Source organism: Quercus lobata, chromosome 3 (assembly GCF_001633185.2).
Source record: "Quercus lobata isolate SW786 chromosome 3, ValleyOak3.0 Primary Assembly, whole genome shotgun sequence".
Classification (NCBI taxonomy): Eukaryota; Viridiplantae; Streptophyta; class Magnoliopsida; order Fagales; family Fagaceae; genus Quercus; species Quercus lobata.
In genome coordinates this window covers 4300386-4315868 of record NC_044906.1, presented here as the reverse complement: position 1 = coordinate 4315868, position 15483 = coordinate 4300386, and the positions used below count along the sequence as shown (strand labels likewise).

General features: G+C 33.6%; 2 protein-coding genes across 4 annotated transcripts; one reads left to right on the top strand and one right to left on the bottom strand.

Annotated features, from left to right (window-relative positions):
- LOC115982542 (kinesin-like protein KIN-1) lies at positions 1–5531 on the bottom strand. 3 transcript variants are annotated; one of them, XM_031105166.1, is made up of 17 exons: positions 5494–5518; positions 5278–5401; positions 4801–4959; positions 4563–4665; positions 4282–4325; positions 3539–3568; positions 3336–3455; positions 3200–3225; positions 2926–3007; positions 2397–2438; positions 2280–2313; positions 2054–2129; positions 1767–1983; positions 1594–1685; positions 1147–1261; positions 868–1047; positions 1–531 (listed from the first exon to the last, which is right to left on the bottom strand). In XM_031105166.1, exons 3-17 carry the CDS (start codon positions 4912–4914, stop codon positions 364–366), a joined length of 1443 nt encoding a protein of 480 aa, XP_030961026.1. In that variant the 5' UTR covers positions 4915–4959; positions 5278–5401; positions 5494–5518; the 3' UTR covers positions 1–363. The 3 variants fall into 3 exon arrangements, with proteins under 3 accessions (XP_030961026.1, XP_030961029.1, XP_030961027.1); XM_031105169.1 differs by having other exon boundaries at positions 5294–5401; XM_031105167.1 differs by lacking the exon at positions 5278–5401 and having other exon boundaries at positions 5494–5531.
- A 1913-nt stretch (positions 5532–7444) lies between these two features.
- Positions 7445–15483, top strand: LOC115979448 (39S ribosomal protein L45, mitochondrial). Its single transcript, XM_031101496.1, has 12 exons — positions 7445–7762; positions 8055–8095; positions 8215–8315; positions 8434–8514; positions 9424–9506; positions 11851–11902; positions 12525–12614; positions 12889–12957; positions 13085–13186; positions 14041–14109; positions 14724–14780; positions 15200–15483. Exons 1-12 carry the CDS (start codon positions 7692–7694, stop codon positions 15293–15295), a joined length of 912 nt encoding a protein of 303 aa, XP_030957356.1. The 5' UTR covers positions 7445–7691; the 3' UTR covers positions 15296–15483.

The following is a 15483-nucleotide window of genomic DNA, read 5'->3' as shown; positions in this document are numbered from 1 at the left end:
GCAAAATATCTATTCATATATGATAAGGTATGAAGAATTAGAGAGTCCCATCAGGCAACTATGCTCAGTGATTCTATTCCTTGCAACTGATAGCATAAGATCCAATATATGCCCCATGTATTAGGGAATTTTGGGTGGATATGTGCATACTTTTTACATTGTACCTGTTTTTTTTTTTTTTTTTTTTTTGTTTCTGTACTGGCACTGCCTATGTTTCCTAAGTTTAAGAGAATACAGCAGATCAGATGGTCAAAGTCATCTAGTCATGCCAATGGCAGTAAAATTTATGAATTCTGCTATGCACTTTCTGTAAATGTTTATACTTTGTGTGTGAGACAGCACCATGAAATGCCAATTAAGTCTTCATTTCAGCCACCTGACAGAAGGGACTGACCCCATCCATTTGAAGAAACTGAAAGCACTTAAAATCTTATGCAGAACGTTTGAACTTTTGCAACTCTCTTTGTGGAGCACATCAAGCCTTTCAGCAGCTACTATTCTGGCTTTGAGAGCATAGTTTTCCATCTTAAGCTGTAAAAGTATAAAATCCCAAAACTTATATGAGAACCAAAACATCAATATATGCTTTTAGATTTTTCACATTCATAATATCTGAAAACTCTCTTAAAATAAAGTAAAAGGATTAGTCTTGGAGACTGCTTTAAGAAGTTGACCATGAACTGACTTGCATTTTGATGTAGGAAGAGAAGTACAACACTAATATTTATTCCCACCTTGAACTTTTGTAGCTTTTTAGATTTTTTCTCTTTTGTTTTCTTTATTGAGATGGCATCAAATAGGGAACCAGACGTCATCAAATGGTGCTTGTAAGCCATTACTTCAGAAATTTCAGAATGCTTAACTTACCTCCTCAACAGTAAATACAAGCTCTTCCACAGCTGCTTGTAATGAGGAAATGGTCCGTAAAGTAACATCTTCATAACTTGGTTCCAACTCTTCAACTGAATATGGATCAAATAAAATTCCCTCAAGTATGAACAACTCTTCAAGTAATTTCACATCTTCAATATCCAAACTCTCCTTCAACTATATGAATGGAAGTTGTGTTAAAAACTGCAGGTTATATAAAGACTTTCAAAATCAACTATTGCAGGTCATATAAAGAGTTCATAATATAATTTTGACCTTATTTAGAATTCTCTTGCATGATTCATCTTTATCAGGACAGAGAGCTTCATTCTTCTTGGAATATTTATCCTCATTACAGTTAGCCCGTGGTGATGCTTTAATATGCTTTGCCCTGCCCCAATGGAAGTTTCCAGAAACAGAACGAAGATCATAAAATTAAAGCAAAATATGCCTATATCCAGAACCCAAAGCTTTGAGTTCCGGTTATGAAAAATTACATTTATTGGGAATGATTTGTATTGTGTGAATTTCAAAAGGTAGGTGAATTATGTAAAAAAATATTCATCACTTTAAAGGAGGCAGAGCCTTAACTTATTGCAATAAAAAGATCAGGAAGGAGTCTTTTTGCTACTAGGTAAATTTTAGGAATTAAAATAGTAGTAGCCTTATTTGTACTCTTTTTCCTGTTTTGGCCTTAACACTAAAGGGAATTTGAATTAGTACCTTGCACCAAAACGTAGGGTTGACAGGCTTTCTGATGCATTAGAAACACTCGGGGAGCAACAACACAATAAAGCAGTTCTAGAGTTCCCACCCTGTAAGATGAGAAGCAGAAGATCAGATCTTAATTACAAATTGATAGTGGTATGACATGGACAGAAGGAAGAGAAACCAACAAGTGCATCTTGTAGAATCCGAGTAAGCTTGGAATCACGATAAGGGATGTGGTTTGCTCTGCCTGAGCCACATGTCAAAGCATTTATAACATTCCCAAGAGCTGAGAGGGACTTGTTGATCATTTTTGCTTCTTCAAGAGCCCTCCCTTCAGCTCCAGTTTTCTCCACCTTCTCTGACCCTGCCAAGTCCACAAGGACTAGTTTTCCAGTTTTCATCCTGTCCACATTTTTAAAATGTTTAAATTTTAATTCACTATAAATCTTGTTACTAATGCAAGAAATACTACCTCTTATCTCCAGTCAATTCTTGTTTGACTGTGAAAATGTAAATGCAATGACTTCTACTACTGGCCGTGTTCATTTCTATCTATGTTAAGGTTTGGAACCAAGAATTAGTCATGAAAAGTTGACAATGCTTCCACCCAGAGAACAGTCTAACGGTATATTGCATAATTAAGAAATACGAAGAATTGAAAAATTAATAAATAAATAAAGAAAAGCAAGACAGGATACGGGTCTCTCCAACTGCTCTGTTAGCTATCCCAGTCTGTGCATTACCAAAGTCAGCATTAGAAGTTAAAATGCATACAATAAAACTGACATGAACTTCTCAAGCAGTTCTTGACTTACTGAAAGGCTTTGTAATGCTTCTGCAGGATCTATTATAGACATCTGGAAAAGGAAGGCTCTCAAAATTGAGGAAACCATAACATAAGGAAAATTTTAACATTGAAAGACATATAAAATGGATCCAATTTGATGCAGCATTTTGTTATCTTAAGATACTAATCTGTTGAAACATATTGGTTTTGAATATTTAGCATAAATAAAAGTTTAAAGAGAATCAAGATGGTTCTGACCAAATTATCTTTCCCCAGACTATGGAAATCTTGAACAACAGATGCCTCAGAACTTTCATGTGTTTGTATATATGTGTGAGTGTGTGTGCTGACACGTGCATGTCTTGCTACAAAAAAAAAAGCCTGTGAAAATTGGTGCTTTAGTGCTTAAGTTTATTGAGAATTTGAATCCTGGTCTGTGGCATGCTGCGGCACATTAAGATAATTAACATGACCAATATAGGTAAAACTGCATACTTTATGTTAACAAAAATAAGATCATGCATTGAAAGATTTTACAAAAAGAAAATAGGCCTCACCTCTGTTGCTCCAGACAACAATATCCCTTCTATTTTGCTCTCCTTTATCTGTATATTATCCTTGGATAAATCAAAAAGGTCCCTGAGAAGGGAGAGTTCAGTTAAGCTATAATGAGTAGGAAAAGATCAGTCACAATCATTAGAACTTCCTAGAATTTAATCTGGAAAACACAGCTATAACAAAGACTGAGGTGTTCACAGGTAAGGGAATCAACCATCAGAGTTAGAAGAATCATGGATCTGAGAATAAATGCTGCATTCGGGTGACAAGTACCTTATTTTTTCCATGTAGATTTCAACCTAGAAGAATCACAAAATATTAAAAAATTTAAATTAGGTGATTAATAGAAATATTATAGCCAATGCTGGTCCTTAGTGCAAGATAAAGGAACATAAGTGTGCCTCAATACCATTGACAACTTGATCAAGTACTTTGCCATTTTATCAGGTTTGATATGCTCAAAAATTCCATCTACTACTCTTGGAAGTATTCCTTTCTTCTGCTCGCCACATTCTAGAATGCCAGGCCCCTGATCAAAAAATGGCTTCATGTATGAACAGAATTTAATGTCTATGAGTCATTTCTGGGATATACTTGTGATTGATTGCTTACCTCTATGCTATACGTCTTTCCAGCTCCAGTCTGTCACCAATGGAATGAGGAGAGTCAATCAATTAGAATATTAGACAAATGATCAGTAACTTAAGTTGCAAATCAAATGAAGAAACTATGTCAACAAAAAGTGTCATTCTATGTGCTGTGTTATAACCTGTGGATGTACAGAGGAGGAACACTAAAGTTTTACTTCAATGATAAAATATTTAACCTTTACAATTCTAGGAAAATTTGCTTGGAGCAGTGAATATCATCTTTATTTAGCTGCTCAGTTCACCAGATGGAATAGAAAATGAAAGTTTTACAGTGGCAGTGGGAAAATGTTTTATCTTTCTAATTAGTTCCCATAACAGAAATGTATGAAATTACAAACATATAATAGAACATTATCAAGAAAACACCATCAAAGTATTAATCACACATACATAATTTATCTTAAAATCAATATTCAAACACTTTTTGAGAGAAAAAAGAAAAACATCTCTTGTTCATGGCTAATAACATTATGATTCAATTCAACTTGTGGTCTCAATTCTTAAATAATATAATTCAGTACTGCATGTGGTTTCACACCTCATATAGTAAGCATTTCCTATCTTCTCATCCCATCAATCAAAAACCTTGTCTACTTGTAAGCCGTATATACAAAATCCAAATGATTGTGTACATGATACAGGGAGGATTAACCCACATAAGCAACAGCGTCGACTACTATTACTTTTTAACTAACTACATCTTACCTGTCCATAAGTAATAATCGTCCCGTTGATTCCATTAACAGCATCTGTTTCAAATTAAGCCCAACACACATACAAATAAAAACTCAATATTAGAAGAACAATTCGAAGTTCAAACTAGAGAGCCAAACTATGTTTCAATTCCCAATAAGTTAAACCCTTCCCTCAATTTAATGATGATTGAAGATGAGTAACAATTAATCACGACGACCATAACTTTTCTGAGTTATATGATTCAAAATACTTATTTGTATTCATAATGTAACAAAGTTTCTGAATTATACCTCGAACAATAGGCAGAACTAGAAACTCATAAACCTCAGCTTGGTCCGATTTCTCACAGAACACCCTATCAAAGCTAAATATAATATCTTCTTCCTTCTCATCCTACACAAGCAAATTCAAATTTCACTAAAAATTATCACAGATTCAATGCAAATCAAATTCAACCACGTGTTGCACTTCAATTTCTAGACCAAATTTAATACGTGTAACAACACGACATTCAAGCAAAAAGTTCACCTTCAAAATGAAAGTCTCGGTGTCTATGCATCTGATACAAACACTGTCGCCGTGATCTCTTCGCTCTTTCGAGCTTAACGGCCTGAATCGAGCACAGACTGTGATATTTGACATAGTTTTCTTCAAGCTCAAAGCCTCAATTTGCTATCAAAGTTTAATCTACAACAACATTTTCTAAAGAATGAGAAATTATAGACCAACGCAGATCTACATTTAGACATCAAAGCAAAAAACGCAATTAGTTGAGAAACAAAAAGAATAAAAACAATATATTAGTCATTGTTTGTTTGCCGAGAAAACTATGGAAATTCATTACAATATTTCTCAGTCATCGGTTTCTTTCATTTTTCCTGCATTTTCTTAGTAACCAAACACTGTGTAAAGACGAAAACTAACACGATATCTCCAGAGAGTGAACTATGACATATGAGTTTGGTTGCTAAGAAAATGAAGGAAAAAGAAAGAGAAAATCATAACAGGTTTTCGAATCTACGCAAATTCTTTCGAGCTGTTTGATTTGCTTCAAAACGAAGAAAAATCTCGCCCGTATTAATCTCCGCCTGGCGTATTTTGGCTCAGCTGAGTATAATAAGTGAAAAATCTAAAAAGGAAAAAAGTTCATCAGATTGATTTCCCTTCTTTTTCTACGTTTTCTCGGCAATCAAACAATACTGAGAGAGAGAGAAAGAGTACTTTGGGATTTGCTCTAATCAACGAGATTTGAAGTGGCGGGAACCAGAAATTGAAGTGGATTTATATATATACATAGACTTTAAAAAAAGAGAGTGAGATGAGCATAAGATGGACGGTTGAGATCGTACAATACCAACGATCTACCAATGAAGAGGCTTGTGGATTTTTGTACGTACGGTGACCAAAAAAAACCCCTGATTTTTTTTTTTTTTTTTCTAAATTCGGATAATTACATTTGGGCAATTTGAACATTATTAGTGATTGTAGATAATATATATTATATGTAGGAGCGATGTTAATTAAACACTGATGTGTATTGAAATTGTGAGTTCAAAACACAATTTCAGTTAAATTTGTGTTTTCAAGATAGGTTTTAGAATTTCAAATTTATAACTAAAATCATACTTTCAACATTAATAAGTAATGTGTGTTGAAAGGACCAAGTTTGAAATCCTAGCCCAAGGTATGAATGGACTTAGGCTCAAAAAGCCCAAAATAATGAATTTGTAGAGAATGAGTTGGAAAAACTGGACTCTAATGAATTAGACTAACTAGAAAATAGGTTTAAAGGACAAGAAGATGTAAATGAATAGGTTTATAATGAAGATAATCGTCCTAAGCAAAGTCCAAGGAGATTTATTCTTATGTATTCTTTTTGAGGTTTGATTACAAAGTTAGTTTTAGATGCTACAATAATTTTTCTCTCTTTTTCGACCCCCTGGTCTCATTGCCTCCTTCTTCTTTTATACAGTCTTTCCTTTTCATCTCCACCTTTCACGTGCATGCTAGACGATCGGTGTTGATATTTGTCCCATTAGCACTCCCCATAAGTTCTTATGTAGTAACTGTAAGGCTAAAATTCATTGCTTAGGCATCACCTCTACATTAATGCAACTAGGGAGTTAGCTACAGTGCATTTAATACAAAGACAACAGATTTCTCCTAAGATAATTTTAGGACTTCTCCCAGTCTGATCTCACTGCAATACATATTTGCACTAACGGAACTTCCTGGAATGTTACCCGGGATGACTGATAATTCCTTCGGACCTCAGAATTGGTTAGCTGAGGATGTGCTTATTTTCGGCCCACCCCTTGAACTGTTATGACCAAGATTGACCTCTCTACTTACTATCGTAGTCTCTTTTGACAAAGATAACTCTTCCTCGGATAAACCCTCATCTTTGGATTGGGCCATAGGCCCAATATATAAATAGATAAAGAATTGCTGCGTCCAATATCCCTACATGTGTATAGTGTGTGCACTTCACAATGTGCAAAAGCAATTTTCGTCCTATACAATGTAATTATTGATAATTGTTTTACATAAAAATAATAAACATAATATTTTAATAGTATTATTTGATCCATGTAAAATGGAATTGCTCTAATCACAATTTATCATCTCAACAAATAGATAGTGAAAAGAATTTCTCATCTAAGCAAATTTCTTTTTTTCTTTTAATGATTTGTCACAGTAATTTTTTTTTTTGAGAATCGAGTTGTATTAATTATAATTCAGCAAACCATGACAATTGGAGCTAATAAAAAAGTTATAACATGTAAGAAAAGATGTTAATCACAATTATGGATTTATCTCATAGAAGTGATGGGTTTGTTACCAGCAAAAGGTCATACAAAATATTCTCTCTCTCTTTTTAAGTTGAGCTCAAATATATAAATAATGGTTTATAAATATGTCAAAATTTAATTATAGAAAAATGTCAAAATTTGAAATCAAGTAGGAATATTAATTCTATCATTCTACTAATCAGAGATTCTAGTGCAATGTAAATCATTTAACAATTTTATTTTTAACAACCATGCGGAAAACTAATGATTTTTGCGTTTTGACTTGAGATTTGAGAACATGAACAATTGTTTAGGATTAGGATAACAACAATTAAAATTATGAACTATAAATTCAGGAGAAGAGAGATTACATGTGAAATAGTGTTATTTGAGCAACCAAAACAAAGTGGGCTTGAAGATAAATCACTAATTGTGGTATAGGCCCAACTTAGCCCAAAGCACAGAATCATTCTCAGAGGCCCATTTATGTTCTTTTTCCCTTAAACCCTTGAGATTTGAGAAGTGAGAACCAAACCAAAACCTCTCTCACTCTCTGTTATCAATCTTCATGATCGGAGAAAAATCACAATAGGGTTTTGAAATTTGAAGTATTTTTTCTGAGCAGAAATGGCTTTGAGAAGATTGCAAACTCTGCGTTCACTGTATCGGACGGCTGGGATTCGAGAATCTTCATATCTGTAAGTACAAAGTTCACTTCTTTATGCTCCATTTGGATACTGGGAAAATGCAAATCAAAGAAAGATTATGTTTTTTGGATACCCATTTGACCCTTTGGCTAAGTTGTGCTTAGTTTTACATATCTCATAACTTCACTATAGAAAATTGGATTGAAGTTTTGTTTTTCTTTTCATTTCCTACATTTTCTTAGCATCCAAACAAATGGGTCTGTGTTTTTGTTGAAATTTTGAATTGAGTTTTTGTTGGGAGTGGAAATAGTGTATTGAATATGAGTATTGTTTGCATGTTCAGGCTTGGCAGCTCAAGAAGCTATTCTACTGCTATTTCAAATGGTAATTGGCTTTCATTGACACATTTACTTTCAAGTTTCTTAACTTATGTGCTACATTTAGGAGGTTTCCAAAGCAAGTGTTTGTATTTCAATAAATTTATGTAGTCTTCTATGTGTCAGTTCCTGAACTAAATCAGCGGAGTGTTTCTTCTTGCTTATACAAGGCCCACAATGCTTTCCCATTGACTCGTGGAAGTACAATGCCACTTCGCTCTACAATGGTAACTTTTTAAATCTCTTTTTGAACTTATATATGGGCTGGTGCATCTATGTTTCAAAGACTAAGACATGAAAGATGGTAATCTCTTTGTATTATCAACTCTCTTTTTATTTTTGTAGGCTGCTGAGTTATTGATATTCTCAAATGATACGAGGTCATTATCAACACAAGTAAAAGCCCCTCCGCAAGCACGACAGATGGTGTGTTGTCCTTACTTCTTAAACAATCATGCTAGTATATTTATTCTGCGTCATTATGTTGGAAAATGGTGATTGGTCCTCTTTTTAATGAAATAATATGTAAGTACTATAAATTTATACACAAGAAAGGACTTGCAAGAATCGGGAGAGGACAAAACCTCAAAAATACAAGAACAAGAGTGTGCAAAATAATAATTTCAATGTTTCCCTTTTTATGTTAAGAGTTGGAAGATGGGAACCCTCAAGTCACTCTTTTACCATGTTTCTTCTAAATGTGCTGAAAAAAATATCAAGATCAAAGGTTTGGATTGATACATTCAATTATTCTAAGAGGTCCATGGGCTTAGGTGTAGGGTTCTATTTATAAATCAGGAGTAACTAATTTATTTTCCTTTATTGCTTATGTCAAATTTTATATGAGAGTTCTTCGTGCTCATACATATGTTTTAATTTTGGTTTGTGAGTTTCTCTCACTGGTAGGCTTTAGCATGCTAGAAAACTGAAATTGATAAAACCTTTCATAGTTCCCTATGTTTATGGTGAACTGATCAAAAAATTGAAACAACAGAATTATATTTAGCATTCTCTCTTTAGCAGGCACAACCTTACTTTTTTCTTAAATTGAAAATGCCAGATGCAGGTACTGCTTTGTCTTAAAGATTCATTAGTGTATTTTGGCATAATTTTTCTCATGTTTTGTGAATCTACAAATGCAAAGACGCGAATTTATATGAATTTCTTTCTTATTTTTACTTTGGAGTGCTAACTTGTGTGTTAGCTAGGAGTTTTATTTATCAATATGTTAATTCTAATGGATACCACAAATGAACTTACTGTAACTGTTTTCATTCCGCTAATATGCAGTGCAACCAATAATATGATTCCATGCTTATGATTCTATGAATGCAGGGAGCTCTTAAAGTCTCCATGACGAGCCCTGGATTCATCTATGAACCATATGCACCTCGTGAACAAATACCATTTTGGCGGAGGTTAGATTTATACAAGTTTTATAATCTTTATCAAGCATGTAGCTCTACTAAGTCTTGTGACACTAAATTTAAAATGTTTGCAGTAATACAATCTGATCTGTTGAGCTAAGAGCATCCACATTAGTGGATGCAAACTTATCATCTATTTTGCACAAAAAAAGCTACTTTTTCTATTTTACAAACTCATTTTTACAAAACACCCACATTAGTCCATCTATTATACATTATATTTTATGTAAATAATATTTTTATATTCTTTTTTTAATATTATTTTATCTCCCGATAAACATTAACCTATTCTTCCTCTTCTTTCTTTTTCCTTATCTCTCTGCCATTTCCTCTTTCTTTTCTTCTTCTTTCTTCTTCTTTCCCAACCCACCCAAATACCATTCAACCCAGCCAGTGTGCAACAAAATCGACATCTCCCATTCAACCAAATACCCAGCTCTGATCGACGCTGATCGACGCCAGATCGGGTTCTTAACTTCACCTTGGTGTTGATCGATGCTAACCTTTACTACTGTAGAGTTCTTAACTTCACCTTGGTGTATATTACAGTTGTTTGTTGGTCTTGGCAGTAGCAATATCAGGTTTGGGATGGGTTTTTCTGTGGGTTTGAGTTGATTTGAGTTGGGTTTGGTATGATTTTGGTTTTCCATGGGGTGGTTGTGGTAGGGTGTTGCTAGGTTGGTGGTTGCATCTTCTTCTTCTATCAGAGCTATGGTGATTGGCAGTGGCAAGAGTGAGGTGAGAGTGAAAGGGTCCAGAGAGAAAAAGAGAGTGAGGTGAAGGAGAGAGAAAAAATTAGTAAAATATAAAATACAAGCACTACAGTAACCGTGCATATATGCACGGTTATTATAGCACTTGTGCATTTATGAACAATTTTACACCCACTAATGTAGGTGTTTTTTGGATCAAAATGTGTAAAATGAGGGGCTTTTTCTATTTTGCAAGACTTTGCATCCACATCAGTGGATGCTCTAACTATAACTTGATAAAAATTCTGGATGGTTACAGTAAGGTAATATTATTCATTATTTTTATTTAAATTTTTTTTTTTATAAGAATAAATTTTTTTTGTTATTTATTTTTATTTTTTATTTATAAAAGAAGACTACTCCCTGCAGAGGGGGCAGGAAGTAGCCAAAGAAGACAAAAAAAAAATGCATCACACTATGTACAAAAGGACAAAGACTCTAAGGTAGACAGTATTATAACATTTGAACTTTTACATTACTCACAAAGTTCATTATAAAATAATTATTTAAGGTAGACAGTTTTAATTTAAAGATGAAATTAGTTAAATTGTCTTATGTAAAGGTGAGGGCTTGGTGAGAGCACGATCAGTTTAATATCATTAGAAAAGGAGAATATGATCTTTACTTTGGCGTTGGAAACCTGAAGGCCCTAGCATGAAGAAGGATTGAGAGTGCTGTAGAATACGTACTGAAATTGCAGATTGCTGTGATGGTGAAGATACACAGCCAAAATTTTGTTGTAGAATACAGCCTTTAAGAAATCAACACAATCTTGAAACTGAAATCATGATTAGTAGAATCTGGTATAGTTTTTTTTTTTTTTTTTTTTTTTTTAGGTAAGAAAATTTTGTATTAAAATGAAAAAAAATGGAACGATTAGAACATGTGACTTTTCTTAAAAATATATATAAATATATATATACTTAAAAATATAATAAAAAGAATCTACGGATCAGATAAAGGTTACTGTATAACTAAAAAGAACGATTTCATTCAAGTTGAATGAGTGAAAAATGATAGAGCTCTAGAGGAAGACCTAAAATAACTTGGTTAGAAGTAATGAATAAGGATATAATAAGAGTTAAGCAGGGTGGTGAAGAGAAGCATATTCTTAGATAGGAAATACTGGTAGGAAAAAGATGCATATGGGATATGGCTGAATTAGTTTAAAAGGATCCATGAAGCTCACCCCTACTTAGTTGTGATTAAGGCTTAGGTCTGTTAGTTTAATGATATTGTTCGGGATACCTAGTCTAGGGAATAGGGCTAGTTTATTGTCACCTAATATTGTCATATAAATGACTGTCAACAAGTGTCCAGCACTTTAATTGAAAATGTAGGTTTGCCGTTTTCTCGGGGAACTTTTCCCATTTGATGTTGTGTCATGTGTGTGCTTCGATCTTTATGGTATTTCCTTAATTTTCAATTTCTTAGTACCTGTTATTTGCTACTGCATTCATCATTCTCTAGTTGCACACCCGAGCTGCATTATGTTTCTAATGACTTACACTTATAGTTTTTTTTGCTGTTAGCATATAGCATTTATTTTCGTTCTGCTCAATCATTTTGTTTTCATGTATCAGATGGTTCACAAGAAGTGGGTGGAAAAGAACAAAAGATGATATTATTCTAGAGGTGACATTCTTGCACCTTATTATCCTTTTTTCAGTACTTATCTTGCTTTTATGGTTTTAATTGAACCCAGACCAAATCCTCTCTTTTGGTGCCATGCATGGTCCACTATGCTACAATCGTTTTGTCCCATGTACTGTTTACAAAAATTTTGTTGAAGATTAATGAAAGAGGAAATCATTTTAGAGTTGCTACTCTTGCATGCCCACTTATAACTAGTTCTATCTACTTGTGTTTCTTATATTCATTCAGCTTATTGTTTGGATCTATTGGGGCTACTCTTTTCCATTCTAGCAGGCTCTAGTTGGTATGCATTCAAACATCACATATGTGCTGTGACTTTTTTTAAGTGCTCTCTCTCTCTCTCTCTCTCTCTCTCTCTCTCCCTGGTCTATTTGGAATAATTGAACACCTGACCCCAGCCTCCTTTTTTATTCCATGCCTGCTCCATCATGTTGTGGTGCTATTTATACCATATGTTGCTTACAAGTTTCATTGGTTTGTTTTGGATTTGTATTTATGATGGCATTATGGTATTATGAATCAATAATAAATTTAGACCATAGATTGTGCAAGGCCTTGGCTTTATAAAGGCCAACTATGAATTGCATTTTCTTATTTGCAGCTCAAAAGTGCCTATGCCATTAATAAATTAAGGAAATCTGGATATTCAAAGAAGAAGTTTTACAATGAGGCTGCAGAGTTGTACAAGGAGGTATGTTTTTGAGTTATGACAAGCAATTACATTTCTCCTCCTTTTTTTCTCTTCAAGAAAACTCACAATCTCTGATATTTGAAACTAGGAATTTTTAGTATAGGAAATAAGGAAAGGACTGGAAAGCAAAACAATGCAAAAAAGAAAGTTTCATTGGTTGCAAATCAATGAAGTTAGAAGTAAATATTTAACACAAATAATTCAAGTTCGGATATATCATTGGTTCCTTTGGATTCTTTCTGCCCAAGCTGAAACTTTTCCTTTTCTTTTCCAGATAAACACACTAATGGCAAACGGTGATAAATCATTATTAAGGAAAGCAGTCACGGAGAAAATGTACTCTGTATGCTCCTTTTCCTTTGACCATTGTCTGCTTCAGTCATGCTTCTCTCATTCTTTATAACTTTATCAATTTTTACAAGAATTATATTTTATTCCTGAGATATTTTTTCTGGTTTTCTTCATGACAGGCACTCAAAAATGAAATTAAACAAAGAGATTCAGTGTGGAGTAAGGTCTACTGGGAAATGATCATGCCAATTGTAAAGATGCGAACTTTGCGAGCTCGTCTGGCAAGTACTAAAATTTCTTTGTTTTACTAACACTAACAGTGTAGTTTAATATGAATTGAAAATGGATATCTAAGATCTAACATCAGTATGGCTGGACAAAAGCAGCCATCAACTGCCTTTTCCATACATATTTTCATTTAGTAGGCAGTGATGCATGGGGCGGGACAGATGCTGGTGTCTTGGGAGTTGCAAGGCACCAATGACATCATTTTGGTTGAAGTTCAATCAAATTTGAATTTATACCCTCCAATTTGTCTACAACTATTTTATGGAATATTCTGCAACCCGAATTAGTAAATTGATATGATCCTAATCTGTAGATGCTGATCTTAAATAAAAGCATTGGTTAAGTAGTCACTAGATATAGAAGATTTTCAATTTTTGCTCTTGTTTATTTTGTAGGAATGTTAGTGTATATAATATAAAACAATTTTTATTTTTTTTTCTGGATGACAGATCCCCAATGTGAGAACTTTGGAAAGCAGAGTTGCAATGTTATGCTTGTCCATTTCTTTCTTCTTCTCCTTCTTTTTTGTTTTTGTTTTTTTTGATAATTCAATTGTTGGGGGAGGGGAGGATTTGAACTCTGTTTCTCCGTTGAAAACACTAGTATCAGTTGAGCTACAAGACTCTTGACTACTTGTCCATTTCTAATTTGGCATGAGTTTGGTTTTCCTTCCTTGCTTTTACTTGGGATGGTTTACCTAGAATAGAATGGAAATATGTGGCCAAATGATCTGGAAAGGGTGTCTTCAAATTCAAGACTACAAAATTTTTTTTCTTTATAAATTATATTGAACTTATATCCCATGTGCCTGCCTTTTTTTTATTTTTTATTTTAAATTTGATTACAGATTGGAGTTGATCGAAATGACCTCAACAAAGTTTTCATTCAACTTACACTCGAGTTTCTAACTAAGCAGGTGAACTTTATGTAATTAAATATCCTCCTCTTCTTATTGTGGTTGTACCAATTCTGTTGTTTGTTGGAGTTTATATTTGTAATCAATGTGCACAACTTGGGTGCCTAACCCACATCAGAAACATCTCAGTTCTGGAAAACTTCAAGCATGTTCAACCTTGCATGGTGTTTGTGACAGTTTTGTGCAAGTCTGCAACCATTTTTGGTTAGCAAAAGTGGTTTCACCTGTGGATATTGGGTGACTGGATAAGTGTAAAATATGATGCTTTACTAGTGGATTTGGTATTTGCTACATTTAATTAGTTCTATTCCATAGAATTGATGTTCTTATCATAATGTATCTTGTAAAATAAGATACTTATAAAGAACAAACATAAATCTATAAAAGACAGAAGTTAGACATCTCATAAACATATAAAATCATTCATGATTCATCTGAGTTTATTTATCCTTGTTTATTCTAGATCTGTGGTTTGGTTTTCAGCATCCATATATCTTTTGCTTTGATTAACGAAATATAGTAATATATTGAGAATGTTAGCAAAAAAAAAATAGTAATATATTGAGAAAACGGAAAACTACAAAAATTTTACGGATATATTTGTGTTATGACAGAAATTTGAAGCTTATGATTCAAACGGTGATGTTGTCGCAGGAGATAAATCTAAAGAGGTAATGTTAACAGATTTTATTTTTATCAGTGATGCTGTTAAATTTTAGGTAACAGCCCTTTATTTAGCTATTTGTTGTTGTTTGAAGAGTAGATAAGCATTAAAATACAGCTGGGTTGTGACACTCTATGCCTTGCATGGATTAATTTGAACAAAGATGATAATAGGAACTACAATTTCTAAACCTCAGTACAAGTGTGCTAAATACAAAGCATTAATAGCTGGGATGCAAAGGTAATTGTACGGGGTGAAGTCATCCCTCATGGTTGGTTTGACCCCACTACATGCATAATTGATAATACAGTGTGTGATTATTTTCTCAAATTGAATGCATTTCTTCAGTTTTCAATGTAAGTTTCCTGAAATTTCTAGTATGTTAGTATCTTGTCTGAATAATGTCTGATGCTTATTATTATTCAGGTCCTAGTCCGTGACATCTGGGTATTCGAGAAATCTCTCTTTCACCCTGGTGCTTACTGGCGTCTCTGTGGGAGGATTTCAACAAAATCTTCTTGATTGAGGACTGATATCTACTGTGCCGTTGATGATGATGATTAACTGCTGTTACCCAATTTTGTCACCTGAATTGTTTGTAAATTTATCAGATTTATTAAACACAATTTCTTGTTCGATGAATTAAATTTATGAGATTTCACTTTGCAAGGAATAAAATTAAATGCAGCTCAGTGATTTCCATGTCTATC